The 22850-nt window shown below is 39.1% G+C and overlaps 1 protein-coding gene across 1 annotated transcript in view; it reads left to right on the top strand.

Annotated features, from left to right (window-relative positions):
- The window catches only part of LOC102164547 (zinc finger protein 420), a 50963-nt gene extending 29809 nt beyond the window's left edge, over positions 1-21154 (top strand). The window contains 2 exon segments of the mRNA XM_013998421.2: positions 10891-12662; positions 12664-21154. Of these exon segments, the coding sequence (XP_013853875.1) occupies positions 10891-12662; positions 12664-12729 (1838 nt within the window). The 3' untranslated portion in view covers positions 12730-21154.

The following is a 22850-nucleotide window of genomic DNA, read 5'->3' as shown; positions in this document are numbered from 1 at the left end:
TGGTATAATTGTGCATGGATGATTTCGTATCTTTACTGTATATATACCTTTACTGGTGAGCCTTGTCATTTGTGGAATTTTTGTTTCCTGTTGCTGATCTTTTCTTTCCTGCCTAGAGAAGTTCCTTTAGTATTTGTTGTAAGGCTGGTTTAGTGTTGCTGAATTCTCTCAGCTTTTGCTTATCTGAGGTTTTGATTTCTCCTTCAAATCTGAATGAGAGTCTTGCTGGGTAGAGTATTCTTGGTTGGAGGTTTTTTCCTTTCATCACGTTAAGTATATCATGCCACTCCCTTCTGGACTGCCGATAACCTTATTGGAGTTCCCTTGTATGTTACCTAGCTGCTTTCAAGATTTTCTCTTTGTCTTTAATTTTGGTCATTTTGATTATTATGTGTCTTGGTGTGTTCCTCCTTGGGTTTATTTTCTATGGTACTCGTTGTGCCTCCTGGATTTGAGTGAGTGGTTCCTTTCCCATGTTAGGGAAGTTTTCAGCTATTATCTCTTGGAATATTTTTTCTGTCCCCCCCTCTCTCTCTTCTCCTCTGGCACCCCTATGATACGGATGTTGGTGTGTTTAACATTGTCCCAGAGTTCCCTGAGACCCTCTTCATTTGTTTTCAATCTCTTTTCTCTTCTGCATCCGTAATTTCTTCTAATCTGTCCTCCACCTCGCTTATTTGTTCTTCTGCCTCCTGTATTCTGCTGTTAGCTGCTTCTAGTGAGTTTTTTATTTCAGTTATTGTATTTTGCATCTCTTCTTGTTTAAGTTTTATAGCTTGTATCTCTTTGGTCAGTGTTTCCTGTAAGTTATCCATCTTTGCCTCCAGTTTATTTCCAATGTCTTGCATCATCTTCAGCATCAACAGTCTAAAGTCTTTTTCCTGGAGGCTGAGAATCTCCTCCTTGCTTAACTGTTTTTCTGGGGTTTTTCCTTTCTCCCTCATCTGAGTTATAGTTCTCTGTCTTTTCATTTTTATAGGTTTTTGGTGTGGTGACCTTTTTATAGATAATAGAGTTGTAGCCTCTCTTACTTCTGGTGTCTGCCCCCTTTGTGGCTGAAGTCGGTATGGGGGGCTTGCTGTAGGCTTCCTGATGGGAGGGGCTGATGCCTGCCCACTGGTAGGTGGAGCCGATTCTAATCCCTCTGGTGGGTGGGGCTTAGTCTCTGGATGGGATTAGGGGCTGCTGTGTGCCTGAGGCTCTTTAGGTAGCCTGTTTACTGAGGGGCGGGGCTGTGACCCCACCTGGATTGTTGTTTGCCCTGGGGCTTCTCAGCACTGACTGACGAGTGGGGCCAGATTTTCCCAAAATGGCCCCCTCCAGAGAAAGGCAGCTGCTGAATATTCCCGAGAGCTTTGCCTTCAATGTCCTTCCCTCACAGCAAGCCACATTCACCCCTGTTTTCCCATGATGTCCTCCAAGAACTGCAGTCAGGTTTGACCTAGGTTCCGGTGGAGACCTCGCTCTGCCCTGGGACCCAGTGCCCATGAAAGTCTGTGTGCGCCTTTTAAGAATGGGGTCTCTGTTTCCCCCAGTCCTGTGGAGCTCCTGCGCACAAGCCCCACTGGCCTTCAATGCCAGATGCTCCAGGGGCTCTTTCTCCCAGTGACAGATCCCAGCATGTGAGGGTTTGATGTGGGGCTCAGAACTCTCACTCCTGCAGGTGAGTCTCTGTGAGCCAGTTAGTTTTCAGTCTGTGGAGCTTCCCACCCGGGAGGTATGGGGTTGTTTATATCACGACATCACCCCTCCTACCTGTGGATGTGGCCTCCTCTTTTTCTTCTGGAGTAGGGTATGGGTTTCCGGTCCATTTGGGTGGAGATTGCTCAGTCTTTAGCTGTGAATTTTGTTGTTTTTAGGAGAAAAGTTGAGTTCCAGTCCTTATATTCTGCCATCTTAATCCCGTCTCCAAGCAATGTCAGATCTGAGCTGCATCTGTGACCTACACTGCAGCTCATGGCAATGCCAGATCCTTAACCAAATGAGCACGGCCAGGGTCCAAACCCATGTCCTCAAGTATACTAGTTTGGTTCATTACTGCTGAGCCACAACGGGAACTCCCCTCCTTAGAGTTTTTAATAGACAGTCTTAAAATGCATTTTCTTTTCTTTTTCTTCTTCTCTTTTTTTGGCCTCACCTGCAGCATGCGGAAATTCCTGGGCTGGGGATCAAGTCTGCGCATCAGCAATGACCTGAGGTGCTGCAGTGACAATGCAGGATCCTTAACCCACTGAGTCATAATAGAACTCCTTAAAATACATTTTTTGGTGTTGAACTATTTCTGCATTTGGGGAATAAACCTTATTTGATAATGATGTATTAGTCCTCACATACACAGATTGTATGTTGCTAATATTTTATGTAAAAAATTTGCCTATGTTTGTTCATGAGATTGGAGTAGTTTTCCTGAGCTTTCTTTGTCCATTTTGTTATCTGACTTCATTTAACTTTGTAAAATGACTTGGGTATATTTCCATATTTTTATATGTTCAACAACAGTTATATGTGATCTTGCCAATAGGATCATCAGTCATCAGTATCTATTGCCTTTTAGGATCATAGACATTGAACTCAAATTTTAAATACTTGGAGTTACCCAGTGGCCTAGGGGGTTAAGGATCCAGCATTGTCACTGCTGTGGCTCAGCTCACTGCTGTGGTTCATGTTCAGTCCCTGGCCTAGGAACTTTCAGATGCTGCAGGCAAAGCCAAAAAATTTAAAAAACAATTCTTATGTGGTTATTGATGTATATTCAGATTTTCTATCCTTATGGGTCATTTTTTAGTTATTTTCATCCATTTCATCTAGTTTTGTAATTTAATGTTGAGTTATATATAAGTTTTTCTCATAAATAACTGTTTTAACTCCTTTGGATTTGGGGTGTTTAAAGTCTTTTCCTTTCCAGTGTTTTGGATTTGTGCCCAATCTGATTTTTTCCTACATGTCAAGTTTTTTGATCATTTATTGGTATTTGCAAATATTTGACTTTTAGTTTTGCTAACCATTTCTATTCTCTCTACATTCTAGTTTACTAGTTTATTTATTTATTTATTTGGCCTTTTTGTCTTTCTAGGGCCATACCCATGGCATATGGAGGTTCCCAAGCTAGGGGTCTAATCAGAGCTGGAGCTGCCCACCTATGCCACAGCCACAGCAACGCTGGATCCAAGCCATGTCTGCAACCTACACGACAGATCATGGCAAAGCTGGATCCTTAACCCATTGAGCAAGGTCAGGTATTGAACCCGCAACCTCATGGTTCCTAGTCAGGTTTCTGCTGCACCATGACAGGAACTCCAGTTTTATGATTTTTAGCTAGCTAATTGTTTTATTTCTCCCTCTCCTTCTTGAATTGAATCTTAATTCTCTTGTTTTTAATTATTATAATTATTATTATTTTTTGGTCTTTTTTTGTCTTTTCTAGGGCCACACCCTCAGCATACGGAGGTTCCCAGGCTAGGTGTCTAATCGGAGCTCCAGCTGCCAGCCTACGCCACAGCCAAAGCAACGCAGGATCAGAGCCGTGTCCGCAACCTACACCACAGCTCACGGCAACGCGGGATCCTTAATCCACTGAACAAGGCCAGGGATTGAATCCGCAACCTCATGATTCCTAGTTGGATTCGTTAACCACTAAGCCACAATGGGAACTCCTCTTGTTTTTAATTATTTCTTGTTTTCTAATAAATGCATTTAAGACTCTGAGTTTTCTATGGTATATTAGCTGAATCTCATGGGATTTCACACAAAGTTGCTCTTGGTATTAGGTCTATATTGTTTGTAGGTTTTATTTTTATTTCCTGTTGCTTTTATGCCAAACATTATAGAAGTATCTTAGTTATTCTAGAATTACGTGTTGTTATTTTCTATGTTTTTGTAATTTTTTATATGTTAATATAGTATCACTTTTATCTCTTACCTATCTTTTTATTTCTGTTCCAGTCTTCTCTGTCTTTATTTTTTGTCTGTTTATATTATGTCTTAAAAGGGAAAAAAATACTATTTCCACTCACACAACACTTCTGAAACTAGATGTGTGGATTTTCCCACATCAACAAAGCAGCAACAGCTGTCAGGCTGATGCCATAGGAAGGTATGGAGAAGAGTTGTTGAATTTCTGTGCCCTCTCTAGCTGCTGCACCTTTCCAGTACATCAGAGTGTTCACTGATACAGAAACTCTCTGACTCCTCCTGTTAATGGTTTTTGATAAAGGCTTCATTATTATAGGTATGATTGATGAAGTCATTGGCCACTAGTAATTAATTCAACTTCCAGCCTCTCTGCCCCTTCCAGAGGTGGATGAGACTAGGTCAGGCTGACAGTTCTAGTGTTCTAATCACATGGTTGGTTCCCCTGGCAACCAGCTCCTGTCTTTGGAGATTTCCAAAAGGCACCTCATTAGCGTAAATTCAGGTGGTTGGAAGAGACATGTTATGAATGACCATGAAGACATTCTCTTTACCTTTATCACTAAGGAAATTCCAAAAGTTTTAAGAGCTCTGTCTCAGAAATCAGGGACAAAGACCAAATATATTATTTCTTATTATATCACAATGTCATAGTCATCTACTTCTACTCTGATTGTGGATTTATCAGTTTCTGTTTGTATGGCTATCAATTTTTATTTATTTACTTCAGAGCTAAGTTTTTAGTTGCATAATTGAAACCAAAACACGTCTGATTGGAGCCCAGCCCAAACCCAGATTGGGTCTTGGACCCATCATTTTTTAATTAGAATCACTCACCTGGTGTCTGGACTTACTGAGGCTCAGATTCTTTGTGTCTTAGCACAGAAGGAATTCAGTGAGAGACAAAGTGATAGGCAAGAAAGAGACTTATTAAGAAAGGACGCTTGTGAGGGATAGAAGTGGGCAGGTGAGGAGGCCCTGCCCTGAGGATTAGGTGGGCTATATTTCTTTAATCCAAAGAAAGTGGGGAGTGGGAAAAGATGACGTTCTTCGTTCTTCAGGTACACATGAGACTTACTTCAATAGATCTTCCTTCGTATTGGGGTAAGAGAGTGACACTATGAGGTCAAACTAGGACTGTCATGGTGCTTATTCAAATCAGCAGAAAGGTGGTAACATATGCTGAAATATGTTGAATCATCTCAGGCTTCCATATAATGAGAGCTCCTACTTTGGAATGTCATCTTTCTCTTAAATTCTTGTCCTTGGTCCTAAGGATCATTATCTTACTGAACTGGAATGCAGGTCTCTTTTTATCTTTCACTTAATGACCTGAGTCATATGTTGTGCTTTTATTCATGGTTTTATAGTTAAGCAAGCCTGCTTTGTTTCACAATGTTCTGATGGCTTTCTTGAGCAATTATTAACTTATACTGGTCTTTGAAAGTTCCCTAGATTTCCCTCTCTATCTGTGATCCCCGACTGGGACTTCTACAACTACCTGTGTAACTGTCCTACTCTGTCCCTATCATAATGATCACGACTATTCTGATTCCTATTGCCTGACTCTAAGGGGATTTCTCTGAGCTGATTTCACTGAGGAAACTGATAAATAATTTCTCTAAGCTTAAAGTCTCTTCATTCTGCCTCCCTGCATCTATACTCATTCTGCCTCTTTTCCTGTTACCACATGTGAACTTCCTGTGCATTTATCTAAGGCCAGTACCTCCACTTGTATACTAAATGCCATTCCTTCTCATCTGTTTAAGGACATTGTTGGAGTGATTGCTTATATAATCTGTTATAAACATTTTCATCAGCATGTTAACAAACTCACTCAGTCATGAATGTTTTTTAAAGGGCAAAAAGGGGAAACAGTTTTAGTTAATCACTAAGGTGGGGGTCAGATTCCTTGTCATTTTCCATTGCATGCAAACTTGCTGATCTTCCTTTAGATGCTGTTTTGTTCATGTAGTTTGCTCTCAAGATTACTGAAGGGGAAAAGATCTAGTCATCTGTTAAAGACTTATTCTTCATTTCTTCTTCTTTAAGAAAAGTATCAACAGGTTAGGCAAGGCATTGTGTAATCAAAAGATTTGAAAGGCGTGCTCAGGCCAGAGGTTGGTTAGGCATGGGGACACCTGGTATAAAGGTAAGTTAAAATACAGCATTGCTACAGTAATAAGACAAAAGGCCTCCTACAAAGAGCTGCATCCTATAAAAAGTCCTGCAGAGAGCTGTATACAAGCACACAAACATGTAATTTCTCTCATCTTAAAAGAAAAAAAAAAAAAAAAAAACAGAACCAAATCTCTAGATACATTTTTCATTTTGCTACAGCCCCATTTCTCTGCTCCTTTTACAACGAAACTTCCTGAGTTTTTCATACTCCCTTACCCCAGCTCTTCTCCTATGCTCTCTTAAATCTGCCTCAAAGTGTATCCCGACATAACTCCACCAAAACCGTCCTTTGAAGTTCACCAATAGCCTTCATATCACTAAAGACTTAAATTAGAAGTCACCATTTACCTCATCTTTCAGCATGTGACATAATTGATCATTTTTCCTTAAAATACTTTCTTTGCTTGGCTTCTGGGATTCCACACTCTCCTGATTTTTCCTCCTCTTCCTTGGCTTCTCATTCTTGGTCTCCTTTGCTACCTTCTCATCTCCCTGACCTCTAAATGTTGGAGTGCCGCAGGGCTCAGTCCTCTAATTTATGTCTATTCTTCCTTTCTCTTTCCATCTCTTCTAAATCAAAAGACTCCTTGGATGAGTTCATCAAATTCCATAGCTTTAAATGTCACCTGCTTGTTAATGACTCCAAATTTTATAAATCTAATCCGTATATCTCCCCAGAACCTCATATATGTCTGCCTATTCAGCATCTTTACCATATAGGGTTCAAAACCAAATAGTTCAAAACCAAATTCTTGATGTTCTCTCAAACCTCCTACTGTTATAATGAGAAGTTCTCAGTAAACAGCACTTTTATTGTTCTGGATGCTCAGGCAAAACACTTAAGAGTTTTCTTTGACTTTTCCCTTTCATATTACATATCTAATCCATCATTAAACCCTCTGTTATACCTTCAAAGTGTATCTAGAATCCAATGACATCTCACTTTCTCTACCCCTTCTTTCACAGTCGTCTGGTCCAAGCCATATGGATTATTGCCATAGCCTCTTTATTTCTATTCGCCTCACTTCTGTATTTTTCCCGTGGACTATCTGTTACTGTTGTGGGTTTTTTTTCCCTTTTAATTTAAACAAAACAACCAGAAGGGTCATTTTTAAACAAAGTCAGATTTTGTCATGCTATTTTGCACAACTTTCCAGTGGCTTCTCATCTAGAGTAAAAGTCACATTTCTTAAAATTGCTAAGACGAAGATTTCCTTGTCCTTTCCTTCGACTTCAGATGATTTTTTCTTCCCCGTGAACCATAGGCTTTGGATGGTTCAAATCTCATGAAGTTTATTTCTAATCCCTGACCAGTTGTTGGTCTAGGCCTTGTCTCTTGGATTTTTTTTTTAAAGCATTAAGATTTAGATATGGGCAGTTGAACACAGTAAATGTCTTGAGGGTGGCTGTAGCTTTGAAGCATGTTTACCTTTCTAGTTTCTGTTTCTTCCTTCACTCTGGCCCCAGTGGATCTTCTTTACTTTCTTGTATGCTTGGCATACTTTTAGAAAGTTGTCATGTTTTATCCAACATTTTATTGTGATCTTTAGGAAATCTGATATACCATTACATACCAAGTATGTACACTGTCACTGTCATAATATACAACAGTTTTATTACACCCTCAGGGAATCCTCAGGGAATCCCCTTTGTTGTCAGCTCCATCCCCCTCTCCAACCTATGAAACCAGTGACTGATTATTATTATTATTTTTTTATCTATTTAGGGCCACACCCACGGCATATGGAAGTTTCCAGGCTAAGGGTTGAATTGGAGCTGTAGCTGCCAGCCTACACCACAGCCTCAGAAACACCAGATCTGAGCCATGTCTGCAACTTATACCGTAGCCCATGGCAACACCAGATCCTTAACCCGCTGAGCGGGGCCAGAGATTGAACCCGCATCCTTATGGTTACTAGCTGGGTTCATTCCCACAATGGGAACTTCCCTGTGACTGATTTTTTAATCTGTACAGTTTTGCCCTTTCCAGAATATTGTACGAATGGAATAAAAATTTGTAGCCTTTGGGGTCTGGCCGTTTTAGTGAAATATATTTATCTATATTGTATAAATCAGTAGTTTATTTCTTTTTATTGCTGAGTATTGTTCCACTGTATGGAAATACCAAAGTTTGTTGATTCATTCCCTTTTCGAGGAACATCTAGGTTTCCAATTTTTTGGCAGTTATAAATAAAGGTGCTATAATTTCTGGTATATAGATCTTTATCTGGGTAGAAGTGTAAATACCTATGACTCCTGGATCATATGCTAAGCGTATGTTTACCTTTATAAGAAACAAGCAAACTCTTTTTCATCATGGTTGTGCTGTTTTGCATTCCAAGTATGAAGTATATGAGATTTTTTGTGTGTTCTTTCTCTTGATTTATATTTCCATCCAACCTACTCTTTTTTAAATAGAATACCTGGAACTTTATTGATAACTCTAGACTTTTTCCCTTATGTTGAACAAATGCTTTTTTTTTTTTCTCTCCAACATTCCCTAAGATTGTAGAAACCTTTTATTATGTCTCTGACCTGTAGCAGTGCCTTAGAAATGATAAAGATATTCTTTTGGGATGAACAAATAGAATTTGCCTTGGATAGAAGAGTAAAGAAGAAAAGACATTGGAGGGCATAAAGAAACAAGAGTGTGAAGTAAAAATAAATAGACAAAAGCAACTTGGAATCTTAATTGGTAAGGGTAGGGAGAACTAAAGAAGATAGTCATGGTTAGTACCTAGGAAATAGTGTGCAAGAGGCTTGGCAATTAGAGAGGTATATGTGATCACTTTTTTCATTTTTATCTTAGATTTAGTATGGATGTACTTTTGTTTCCATCTGTAAGGAAGTATTGGGGAACACAGGTCAGTGATGTTCCAGGCATCTACCCCTAGAGTGAAGAGAGATCTATTGCAGAGGGACAGCTCAAGAGTATTTAGGAGTGATAGAGCTCTTGTTTATCATTACTGTGGTGGTGGATATATGAGAGCCCTTATGGGTCTCTCTTGTCTTTTTTCTCCTGCTTTTCAGTAAAATTGTCTTATACCCTGACTTCACCTGGTCAATTTTTATTGAGTGCTAGACAATGTAAAAGACAATTGTAGAAGTAATTTGAAGCCTTAGATAATATGTACATCTTCAGTGAAGATTTAGGATTGTTTATAGCAAGGAATCTTTAATTACCTTAGTTCGGATATCTGGTTTGAGATGATTCAGGTTCAGACTCTGCCCAGACTGGTCTTCTGTTTCTGTCTTATTTCTTGTTGTAACCCTCAGGTCTCCCAACCCAAAGTATGGAGACCTAACTGTGGGCCCTGTTCGCCAGTTATTGTCACCCAAGCCCCATGAAATGGTCCAAAACATTACTTAGTTTCTCCACATCACAGTTGCCTTTTCTAGAATTATAAGACCTCCCCAAATGGAAAAGTAGCCCCAGATGTTGGACTCATTTCTGAGTTTTTGTATTTTTCTTACATGAAAACTATATTCCTATATGAATTATCCAATACCTTCAGTCAGGTGCCTTTTATATTTTGTCCAATATGTTAAATTGCTCTCATCATCAGGAAGGTTGATTTAAATTACCTAGTCTCCTCTTACCAGAAATAGATGTTTAGGATTCAGAAACTGGTATGAGAGTTGGTTGATATAGAGTATTTCATTGTGAGCAGTCCAGAGACATGGAACAGGCTCTAGGTAGTTAAAAGTTGAAATTGGCCATGTGATTTTTCTTTTTTGTCTTTTTAGGGCTGCACCAGTGGCACATGGAGGTTCCCAGGCTAGGGGTTGAATTGGACCTACAGCTGCTGGCCTATGCAATGCGGGATCCAAGCCACATCTATGACCTACACCACAGCTCATGGCAACGCTGGATCCTTAACCCACTGAGCAAGGCCAGGGATCGAACCCGCAACCTCATGGTTCCTAGTCGTATTTGTTTCTGCTGTGTCATGATGGGAACTCCTGGCTTTGTGATTTTTCAGAGCTAAAAGAAATCTGCTATGTTTGGCAGATAGTGAGCAAATCTGAGAAGACTCATGGAGAAATCAAATATATAGGTAGGAACTTTGTAGAGGTTTCTCAAATTCATGGAAGGTCTTTGGATTTTATTTTAGAAGTTTAATATGGAAGCTGTTGTTTTAGTCAGAGATAGCAAATCATGATCTGAATCAGTCATTTGGTGGGAAGTATTAAAACTAGAGATTTTCATGCTCTTTTTTCTGATTGAGTAGATTCAGATTCATTTAGTCTGATGTAGTACCCGAGTATCTTTAATTTTAACAAGGTCCCCAAATGAGTTTGATCCCCACCAAAATTTGAGAACCATGGACCTAAAAAGTTTTCTTAATCTCTTCCCTTATCTTTTTAGTAGAGTTTTCACTCTTCTCTGATCTCTCATGTGCCCTTTTTACATATTAATATATAAAATCATTCTAAGCTAATGTTTTTTCAAACTCTGGGTAGCAACACTTTACTGTAGCATGAAATCAGTTAGTGGGGTTTGACTAGTGTATGAGAGAGAAGGTGAAGTGGAGAGGAAAAGACAAATAGTGTAGTGTCAAAAAGAATAGAAAACAGGATAGGTATTGTTTCATGAAACTATTTATGTATCAGGTTGTGATGTGGACAGTAAGTAGGTATTACTATACACCTAGTACACAATATTTGAAAAATACTGATGGAAGCCAGTTATTTCCTCTGAATGTTATTTCCATGTATTCTTTTCATATATAATCCTTTCTACTATGGCAGTTCTTTTGAAATGACAACAGAAATTTTTGGTGTTCTCTCATCTTTCAGACTTACCTTCAAGGGGTACAAACAAGGACTTATCTCCAAAAAAGGACACTTCTGAAACAGAATTATCTCAATGGGAAATGAGTGCCAGGCTTGACAACTGTAATCTTGAGGAATCCAGTTCCAGAGATTATTTGGAAGTCAAACGCACATTGGAAAAGCCACAAGAAAATCAGGAGGAATGTTTCAGGCAAGGAATAACCATATATGAAAAAATGTCTATTTTCAACCAGCATACTTATTTATCTCAACATGCTATGTGTCATTCTACTGAGAAACCCTATAAGTGTAAGGAATGTGGGAAGGCCTTTAGACGAGCCGCACATCTAACTCAACATCAGAGTATTCATACTGGTGAAAAACCCTATGAATGTATGCAGTGTGGGAAGGCCTTTAGTCGTGACTCACAACTCAGTCTTCATCAGAGACTTCATACTGGTGAGAAACCCTATTCCTGCAAAGAATGTGGGAAGGCCTTTACTCAGAGCTCTCAGCTTATTTTACATCATAGGACTCATACTGGTGAAAAACCATATAAATGTGAAGAATGTGGGAGAGACTTTATTCGTAGCTCACAACTCAGCCGACATCAAAAAGTTCATACTGGGGAGAAACCTTATAAATGTAAAGAATGTGGGAAGGCCTTTACTCAGAACTCACAACTTACTCTGCACCAGAGACTTCATACTGGTGAGAAACTCTACGAATGTAAAGAATGTAGAAAGGTCTTTACGCAGCTCTCCCAACTTATTCTTCATAAGAGAATTCATACTGGTGAAAAACCCTATGAGTGTAAGGAGTGTGGCAAAGCTTTTATTTGTGGCTCACAGCTTTCTCAACATCAAAAGATTCATAATGGGGAAAAGCCATATGAATGTCAGGAATGTGGAAAGGCCTTTATTCGTGGCTCATTACTTATGCAGCATCAGAGGATTCATACTGGTGAAAAACCCTATAAATGTGAAGAATGTGGGAAGGCTTTTATCCGTGGCTCACAGCTTACTCAACACCAGAGAATTCATACCAATGAGAAGCCCTACGAATGTAAGGAATGTGGGAGAACCTTTAGTCATGGCTCACAACTTTCTCAGCATCAGAGAATTCATACTGGTGAGAAACCCTATCAGTGTAAGGAATGTGGAAAGGCCTTTAATCGTGGCTCCCTCCTTACTCGACATCAACGGATTCATACTGGCGAAAAACCCTATGAATGTAAAGAATGTGGAAAGACATTTAGTCGTGGCTCAGAACTTACTCAACATGAGAGAATTCACACTGGTGAGAAACCCTATGAGTGTAAGGAATGTGGGAAGTCTTTTATTCGTGGCTCACAGCTTACTCAACATGAGAGAATTCACACTGGTGAGAAACCCTATAAATGTAAAGAATGTCGAATGGCCTTTACACAGAGTTCACATCTTTCTCAACATCAGAGACTTCATACTGGTGAGAAACCCTATGTATGTAATGAATGTGGGAAGGCCTTTGCTCGTGGGTTACTACTTATACAGCATCAGAGAATTCATACAGGTGAGAAACCATATCAGTGTAAGGAGTGTGGGAAGGCCTTTATTCGTGGTTCACAACTTACTCAACATCAGCGAATTCACACTGGAGAAAAACCCTATGAATGCAAGGAATGTGGGAAAGCCTTTAGTCACGGTTCTCAACTTACTCTACATCAGAGAATCCACACTGGTGAGAAACCCTATGAATGCAAAGAGTGTAGAAAAGCCTTTACTCAGAGTTCACATCTTTCTCGACATCAGAGAGTTCATACTGGTGAGAAACCATATCAATGTAAGGAATGTGGGAAGGCCTTTACTCGTGGTTCACAACTAACTCAACATCAAAGAATTCATATCAGTGAGAAATCCTTTGAATATAAGGAATGTGGGATAGACTTCAATCGTGGCTCACAAGTTTATATATGAATTCTCTGATTCTTTGTGATTAATACAGAGAGTCTTCTCTGGACTTTAACCCGTAATCATCAAAGAATGCTTAAAATGTGAATGTCGAAACATACTTGCTTCATATAGTATCAGTGAATTTGTATGGGGGAAAGCTAATGATAATGTAATCCATGTAGGAAAACCTATCATTACTGGAAATCTATTAAACTTTAGCAGATTATAAAAGAATAATTCTTTTAATGTAAATATAAGGAGATTTTTAGCCATAGCATATGTCTTTTTCAAAATTATCTTGACTCTTGCAGTTGCTTTCCTTTGTGACGTTTATCATGATAGTTAACCTCTGCTTTGGTTTAATCAGTTGTCAGGCAGACCTAAGAATAATTCCTTCCTTATAAGATTCTTGGGAGTATTATGTAAGTTCTTACCTGTAAAGTTCTTAGAACAGTGCCTTCAACATGGCATATTACAAACATTAGCAATCATTATTACTTGTGTTATTTTAGAGAATTTGCATGAGATGAGAACTTTTATTATTATAATGAATAGTGAGAAATCTTTTTTTTTTCTCCTGTCTTTTCAGGGCTGCACCCTGTGGCATATGGAAGTTCCCAGGCTAGGGGGGGAATTGGAGCTTTGGCTGCCAGCCTACACCACAGCCACAGCAATGCCAGATCCAAGCTGTGTCTGCAACCAACACCACAGTTCATGGCAACACCAGATCCTTAACCCACTGAGTGAGGCCAGATATTGGAGTCCTCATGGATACTAGTTGGGTTTGTTACCACTGAGCCACAACGGGAACTCCTGAATACTGAGAAATATTTTCATTAACACTTAGCCCTGATTATTTGAGTGGTGGGGACACTGTATGTTGTAATTAATATGAGAAAGCTTTCATTCATATCTCATCCTATATCCTATAAGAGGAAATTTATAGTGTTTTTAAAAACCCTATAGATTTAGTCAGTGGATTTTTGAAGAGGTGTGAAGAAAATTGTAACAAAGTCCAAAAGCTCATATTTTCTACCATTTCTGAGCACAATTCAGGAACATTACTTAGAAATGGAAAAAATGGATAGCCAAAATAAACCTACTAGGAAATTTTTAAAAACTTAAGTACACAGCTTTTGAATTAAACTATAAATAAAGACTGACAGTATAGTCTATTTTGCAATGAAAAATGATGAGACTCTGTGTCAGAGACTGCTATTTTCCTACCGAGTAATCATGTCCCCTTCTTTAGTAACTGAATTCTTAGCCTCCCTTGCAGGTCAACAGGGTGGAAGCAGTAGTATGACTAGGACGTTTAAGAAATCCTTTTTTCCTCTCTGCACTTTTTTGTTTCCCTGCCTACAATGTGCATATTTAATCTGTGGCTCTGGCCACAGACCTAAGAATGTTATCTGCATATTAAGGATGATGGAGCAGAAATACAGAATGCATCTGTCTACACATATACTGATTTTATAAAACAGCCATAGCAACTTGGGTGTGCCTGCTTCCTGTTCTTCTTTATGTAAAATTAAACTTCTTATTTGTTGATGCTGTTGTCATTTTGTTGTTGACAGTAAAAATTATTACGGATTTAAAAGTTTGTACCTGGAAGAAGAGTGCTGTGGTAAAAGAAGTCTTGAATATGGCACTGACATAGGATGATGCAGAATGAGGATCTGCTCATTTCAGGCCAGAAAACTGAAATGAGCAGACGCCTTCTGACAAGGAAGGTATTGTACCAATTAAGGCTGTAATGTTAGAGGAAATGGTAGGAGTGATTCAGAATATGTGTGTTGGATGTTTCTTGCTGCTTTCAGTAATGTCCTGTGGAAGAGATGATTTTAGTGCAGAATTAGCTACAGAGGCTGCTAGCAGAGATTGGAAATGATATTGCTTTGTTAAGAGATGTTGTCACTGCCTGCAGGTGCTTGATCCAGGTGGATGGTAAATTCATAATTTTGAAATTTGTGGGGTTCAAAATGCCAAACTGATCCTCTACCCCTAACTGAAGCCACTTGGAGTGTTTTAAAATAGAAGTCTGAACAAAAATGACACTGTTGCCCCATCCATGTAAAGGCAGTGAGTCTCCTTCCAAAGATGACTTTAAAATGCTTTCCCCACCCAAGCCTTTCATTCTAAAGTTAGTTATATTTATTAAATACTTACTCTATTCCAGCCACTGTCATAGGTGTTTAGGATACATCCTCAAGCAATTCTAGCAGGAGGAAATGGAATAATAATAAATTGGAGAGTGTGTATATGTTGGGGGGGGCCATTCAAAAGGAGTTGAGAAGAATATGACAATATTTGTTGCTTTATGAAATAGAATGATCAGAATGTAGACCATGGAGAAGGAAAGATTTGAGTCAAGATTTGGAGGTGTGGTTATCTAAGGGAGGAGCATATCAGACAAAGGGAAAAAGCTAGAGCAAAAGGCCTTACAATGGGACTATGCCAGGGTATTTGAGCAATCTCAGGGAAGCTATTACAGAGGTCTCAGCAAGGGGATGATTGCTAGAGGAGGTCAGATAACAAGGCCATATCTTGGAAGCCTTTGTAAGTCATTGTCAGCGTTTTGGATTTTATTATGAGGGAAATGGTCAGGCCTTGGAGAGTTTTGGCAAACAACGTGATCTGACACATTGCTGTAGTGTTTAAAAAAAAAAACAGGTGATCTGATGGTTGCTCAGACCAAATGGGTCACAGTGGTGAGAAATGGTTGGATTGTAGATATACGGTAAATAGGATGGGCCAGGCAAGATTTGTTTAGGGGCTAGATGTCTGTTGTGAGAGGAAGAGTCCAGGATAACATTAACTCAAAGGTTTTGGTCCCAAGTAACTAGAAAGATGTGTTCCCATCAGGTATGATAGGGAAAGCTACAGTTCTTTCAGGTGTGTAGGAGAAGACTGGGAGTTCAGTTTTGAACATGTTGAGTTGGAAATGTCTTTTAGACATAAAATGACAGTATGGAGTCATTTTATTGGATGTTCTAGCTTGTACTGTTCTAGAGATTATATTAATTTGGTGGTTATTGCCTGTACTTCCTTAAAATAAGGAGGCAGGATAAAATCATTAAGGACTTACATGTAAATGAGAAAAGAGCAATAGCAGAGACTGATCCACAGTGTGTTCCAACATTAAGAGTTCATGGATAAATGGAGAGACCAGCAAAAGATGCTAAGGAAGACCACTGAGATGGTTGGAAAACTGAGGCAATGTGGCATTACAGAAGTCAAAAGTCAAAGGAAGGATAATCAGTGGTTTCATAGACCATTGGCAGATTACATAATTGTACAAGGCTTGAGAATTGGCTATTGGAAGGGTGTGTACATGTATGACTGGGTCACTTTGCTGTACAGCAGAAATTGGCACAACATTGTAAATCAATTTTACTTTAATAAAAAACATTTTTTAAAAGAAAAAAAAAGAATTGGATATTGGACTTAGTAATATTGATATTAACTGTTGACCTTGAAAAGAGCAGGGGTATCTTTGGTGTGTTTGTTTGTTTGCGGAGTGACTGAAGTAAAAGCCAGATAAGAGAATAGAAATTGGAGACAGTGAATATAGAGACAGCTACTTGCAGGTGTTTGGTTGCAAAACAAAACAAAAGAAATATGTCATTAATTAGAGTAGCAGTTAAGAATAGGAGAGTTTTTAAATTTATTTTCAGGGTGGGAGAAGTAACTGCAGTTTTTTTGCTGATTGGAATAATCCAGTAAGGGAGATAGATAATTCAGAACAAAGAAGTGAGAATTATTGGAGCAATGGCCTTATATAGGTGAGAGGGGATAAGACTAGTAGATGGAAGGCTGAGCTTTGCAGTTAATACCATGGGAAGTTTATTCCTGGCAATAAATGGCAGAATATGGGGTGCAGATGCTGGGACATGAGTAAATGAGGTAGAAGTCTTTTGAAGTGTTCTTCTGATTCCTTCAGTGCTTTCATTAAGTGATAAGCAAAATTAGGTGAAAGTATGGGAGATAAGAAGTTGGGGATTTAAAAGAAAAGAATATGAAATAGTTACTAGGAGTTCCCGTCGTGGCGCAGTGGTTAACGAATCCGACTAGGAACCATGAGGTTGCAGGTTCGATCCCTGCCCTTGCTCAGTGGGTTAACGATCTGGCGTTGCCGTGAGCTGTGGTGTAGGTTGCAGACGCAGCTTGGATCACGCTTTGCTGTGGCTCTGGCGTAGGCCAGTGGCTACAGCTCTGATTCGACCCCTAGCCTGGGAACCTCCATATGCCGCGGGAGTGGCCCAAAGAAATAGCAAAAAGACAAAAAAAAAAGAAAGAAATAGTTACTAAAGTGAGATATTTAATGTACAGTACAATTGCCTGGGAACTTAAAGGACTGGAAAACTCAAAAGAGCAACAGGTGAGTAAGCCAAAGGAATCATTAGGCTTAAAAATATATTTACACAAAATTTTTGGCATTGTAATTAAACAATAGCAAATAGTTTGAAAGCCTACTGAGTTTTAAGGGGAAGTGTTCTGTTAATGAAACCCAATCTTGGCCTGCAATAGCCTATGACTCAAATCCCCTGAACAGTCCGCAGGCTATGGTACAGATTCATCAGGAAATGGCCCATTTTTGTAAATTTCCCAAAGATATTTATGACACTATATATGTTATGAAAATATGCATATGTACATACCTCAAATGTAGTCTTTTTCCATTTGCCTTTAAAAAATACATAAATTAGGAGTTCCCGTCGTGGCGCAGTGGTTAACGAATCCGACTAGGAACCATGAGGTTGCGGGTTCGGTCCCTGCCCTTGCTCAGTGGGTTGACGATCCGGCGTTGCCGTGAGCTGTGGTGTAGGTTGCAGACGCGGCTCGGGTCCCGCGTTGCTGTGGCTCTGGCATAGGCCGGTGGCTACAGCTCCGATTCAACCCCTAGCCTGGGAACCTCCATATGCCGCGGGAGCGGCCCAAGAAATAGCAACAACAACAACAAAAGAAAAAAAGACAAAAAAAAAAACAAAACATAAATTATATATTCTACTTTTTAAATGTGCTTTGCTTTTCCACTTACCTGTTTTGGCAGTCATCGAAGTTTCTATTACTGTGTAATAGCTGCCCCCAAACTTAGCTTAAAATACAGTAATTGTTTATTTAGCTCAAACATCTACAAAAATTTGGACAGAGCTTGTCAGCAACAGCTCATCTCTAGTCCACGCAGCCTCAGATGTGTGGCTTGAAAGCTAGGGTGTGAGTCACTTGGTAGCGAAAGGCTAGAATCACCAAAAGACTTACTTGTTCACATGCCTGGCGGTTGATTCTGGCTGTCACCTGGACCACAGGATGGTCAGCCACAATACCTGTCGGTGATATCTCTTTGCAGCTACTTAGCATGGTGACTTGGGTTCCAAGAGTGTGTCCCAAAGAAGGCAGAAGTGCATGTAATTTTTATGATATATCCTCAGAAATCATATAATATCACTGTCATACTCCATTGGTTGAGGCAGTTACAACTCAATGAAAGTGTCATATTGTAAGAAGAGCTTATAGGATGGGATATGTTTTGGCCATATTTGGAAAAATACAATATGCCATAAGCATGTGCCCATACCTAGCCTTGAGAGTCACATAATCTCACTGCTGCCATTTTCTATTGCTTTAGGCAGTTATGTCTTTAAAAAAAAATTTCTGGAGCACTTTATTTTTTTTCTTATTGAAGTATAGTTGACATGAAATATTAGTTATATTAGTTTCAGGTGTACCTCATAGTGATTTGACATTTGCATATATTATGACATGAGCACAGTAAATCTAGGAACCATCCATCCTCATATGAAGTTATGACAATATTGTTGACCATATTCCTTATGCCATATATTATGTCCTCATGGCTTACTTATTTTATAACTGGAGATTTGTATCTCTTAATTTCTTTCACCTATTCCATCTCTCTGGCAACCATCCATTTGTTCTCTAGATATATATCATTAGAACTCATAGATATGAGTTGGTTTTCATTTTGTTTTTCTAGATTCCACATATAAGTGAGAGCATACAGTGTTTGTCTTTTCTAAAATTTCACTTAGCATAATACCCTCTAGATCCAACCATGTTGTCCAGAATGACAATATTTCATTTTTCATGGCTGGGTAATATTCCATGGAATATATATATGAAAACTTCATATCCATTCATCTATTGGTGGATATTTAGGTTGCTTCCATGTCTTGGCTTGTAAGTAACACTGCAGTGAACATTGTGGAACATGTATCTTTGAATTAGTGTTTTTGTTTTCTTTAGGTAAATAACCAGAAGTGAAATTCCTGGATAACATGGCAGTTCTATTTTTAATTTTTAGAGAAAATTCCTTACTGTTTTTCCCAGTGGCTACATCAAGTTACAATCCTATCAACAATGTAAGGGTTCTCTACACTTAGTTTTTGTCTGTTTGATAGCCGTCCTGATAATGAGTGTGAGGTCGTATCTCACTGTGGCTTTGATTTGCATTTCCCTGATGATTATTAGTGATATTGAGCATCTTCTCATGTGTCTGTTGGCCATGTGTATATCTTCTTTGGAAAAAAATGTTTATTTAGGTCTTCCACCCATTTTTAATTAGATTGTATTTTTGATGTTGAGTTGTATGAGTTTTGTATATTTTGGATAATAACCCCTTATTGTATATATCATTTGCAAATATCTTCACCTATTCAGTAGGTTGCCTTTTTGACTTTTTTTTTTTTTGAAGGACCACACCCACGGCATATGGAGGTTCCCAGGCTAGGGGTCCAATCAGAGCTGTAGCCGCCAGCCTACATCACAGCCACAGCAACTCGGGATCCAGGCTGTGTCTTCGACCTATGCCACAGCTCACGGCAACACTGGATCCTTAACCCTCGGATCGAGGCTGGGTATCGAACCTGCATCCTCTTGGATCCTAGTCAAGCTCATTAACCACTGAGCCACAAAGGAAAATCCGCCTTTTTGTTTTATTGATAGTTTTCATCACTGTGCAGAATCTTTTTAGTTTGATATAGTCCCATATATTTATTTTGGCTTTTGTTTCCCTTGCATGAGGAGGCAGATCCAAAAAAATATTGCTAAGTCCAATGTCAAAGATTGTATCTTGATCAGAGAATGTTACATTTTATATAAGATGGATTTATTTTGGTGGGTGTTTTTGGAAAATACATTTTGTCCTTGAGATCTTCTCAGACATGAAGAATATCTTCATTTTTATGGTAACATATTATTCTTATAGCTATATATTATTCTTTTATTGATGTACCATCATTTTGGCAGAATTCCAAAATTCTCATTTTTCTCCTAGGCACCTGGCTACCCAGACAGATACCAAATTTCCCATTCTTCCCTGCCAGTTATGGCCCTTTGACTAAGTGAAACAACAGAAGTGATGTGCAGTTTCCCTTTCATCTGCCCAAAGAGTAATTTCTATAAGAGTATAAATCCTAATAATTCCAGTTAATGTAAATATTTAATATGGCTATTAAAGGATATATTTTACTTCTATTTCTAGACCAAGATGGAATATAAAGAAATATTAAACTATGGTAAAAGAGTAAATATAAGATGTAAAAGAAGTCTGGAGAGTACCCACGGACTGAGGGAGAATATCAAGGGAAGGATAAATTTTAAAGTGGGCCCTATCTAAGTCTGGGATTCAAGCTTCACAGAAGGTGTGGTTTCAATCCCACTGGATGGTGGAGAATTTTTGTGGGTTTCCAGGGCCAGAGCTGATCTGTAGTCATTGAGCAAGCAGGAAACAAACCTTTGGGACTTGATTGAGTTGCATCTTGTAGAGTTGATGTGTGGGTACAAACTTTGGAGAGCACAATGTCTGCATTGAAAGGGCCATGGGCAACCACCAGGGCATAAGTGACCCGCAGCTGGTGTGTAGGCACCTAGGGAGAGTCAGAAGTTATGTAATATGGCCCAAGGGCTACAGTTCAAATTACCTGCTTAGAGAAGGTAGTCAGTTGTCCTTGGCTGGGTTGCAGAGTTGTCAAGGGACTCTATGCTCTCAAGGTGCACGGCTGGGGCAGAACATCACTCAAAGTTCTCACATACCCACACTACTAAACAGACATATAGGAGGAGCAAGAAAAGGCAAAACAATGCACACTCATTACAGTGAGAGAAGCCAATTGAAAACCTTAACATCATGCTCACTGTAAAGCATAAAACTTAAGTCAGTCCATTAATAGCATAGCAGGTACTGAAAGTTGAATTTGGAGCACTGAGGCAATAAATTGATAACTGGCACAGAAGTGGTTGAATATCTGGAAAATAAAAGGTCCTTTCAGTCATAAAAGCTCAGGTGAATTGGAAAGTGTGAAATCCATACAGATTTTACAGTAAAAAAAAAAAAACATAAATTATCAATAAACATAAGAAAAATTGTTCATCCTCATTAGTAATCAGGGATATGAACCAGAACTACACAGATACCTTCTCACAAAAGTCTGTTGGCAAAAATACACTTGGCAAGTGTCAAGAGTTGATGAAGATTTGGAGAAATGGGAATTTCATCTTCTAATTTGAGTGAAAATCATAACTACTTTGGAAACATTGGCAATACCTATTAGTTTTAAAGATGCACATGCCTAATGACTTAGTGTATAGATACAATAAGCATATAGAAGAGATATATCCCCTATAGAAAACTTAGATATTCTAGGACATAAAAATATGCTCCTAGTGACAGTGTTCATTTTATTTTAGTTTTAGAACTATAGTTAAGTGTTTATTGAACACTCCACCCACTAACAGTAGAACACCGGATCCTTACCCTGCTGCCCCACAAGAGAGCTCCAGAATATACTTTTCTTTTAAGAACTCTGAACATTCAGGAGTTCCCATTGTGGCACAGTGGTTAACGAATCTGACTAGGAACCGTGAGGTTGTGGGTTCGGTCCCTGCCCTTGCTCAGTGGGTTAAGGATCCGGCGTTGCCGTGAGCTGTGGTGTAGGTTGCAGACGCGGCTCGGATCCCGCGTTGCTGTGGCTCTGGTGTAGGCTCCGATTCGACCCCTGGCCTGGGAACCTCCATATGCCGTGAGAGCAGCCCAAGAAATGGCAAAAAGACAAAAAAAAAAAAAATTAAGTACTAGGAGTTCCCGTCGTGGCGCAGTGGTTAACGAATCCGACTGGGAATCATGAGGTTGCGGGTTCAATCCCTGACCTTGCTCAGTGGGTTAAGACTCCGGCGTTGCCATGAGCTGTGGTGTAAGTTGCAGACACAACTCGGATCCTGCATTGCTGTGGCTCTGGTGTAGGTGGGCGACTACAGCTCCAATTCGACCCCTAGCCTGGGAACCTCCATATGTCACGGGAGTGGCCCAAGAAAGGCAAAAAGACAAAAAACAAAACAAAACAAAACTCAGAACATTCATCAAGATAGACTATCTACTAGGTCTTAAAATAAGCATCAACAGATTTAAAAGAATTGAAATCGTACAGAATATGTCCTTTGACCATACTGGAATAAAACTAGAATCAATAGAAACAAAACAAGAAAAGCATCAAACACTTGGAAATTAACCAAACACTTCTAAACAACCATGGGTCAAAGAGGAAATCTCAAGGAAAATTTTTTAAAAAAGGTTTTGAACTGAATGAAATTGAAAGTCCACAAATATTCATACCAGCTTTGCTTGAAGTAGCCAAAAACTGAATTGTTAAACAATCCATCCAAACCATGGAATAATAATCAGCAATTAAATTTTTTTAAAAAAGAATGAAATGTCGATACACATACAAGAACTTGAATGAATCTTCAGGGAATTATGCTGAATGGGAAAAAAAAAACCCACCTCAATAGGTTACAAAGTGTATGATTCCATTTACATAACATGTTTGAAATGCTAAAATTATAGGAATGTAGAAATGATTAGGGGGTACCAGGGGTTAATGAAAGGACAGGAGGGATGTAGGTGTGGTTATAAAAGGACAATGCAAGAGATTTTTGTGATGAACTGTTGTACATTTTGACAAAGTTGGTGGATACTCCCACCTACACATGTGATAAAACTGTATAGGACTAAACACAGACACACAGATTCATATG

Source organism: Sus scrofa, chromosome 6 (genome assembly GCF_000003025.6).
Source record: "Sus scrofa isolate TJ Tabasco breed Duroc chromosome 6, Sscrofa11.1, whole genome shotgun sequence".
Taxonomy (NCBI): Eukaryota; Metazoa; Chordata; class Mammalia; order Artiodactyla; family Suidae; genus Sus; species Sus scrofa.
The sequence above is the reverse complement of the archived record's forward strand: the minus strand, read 5'-3'. Positions and strand labels throughout refer to the sequence as shown.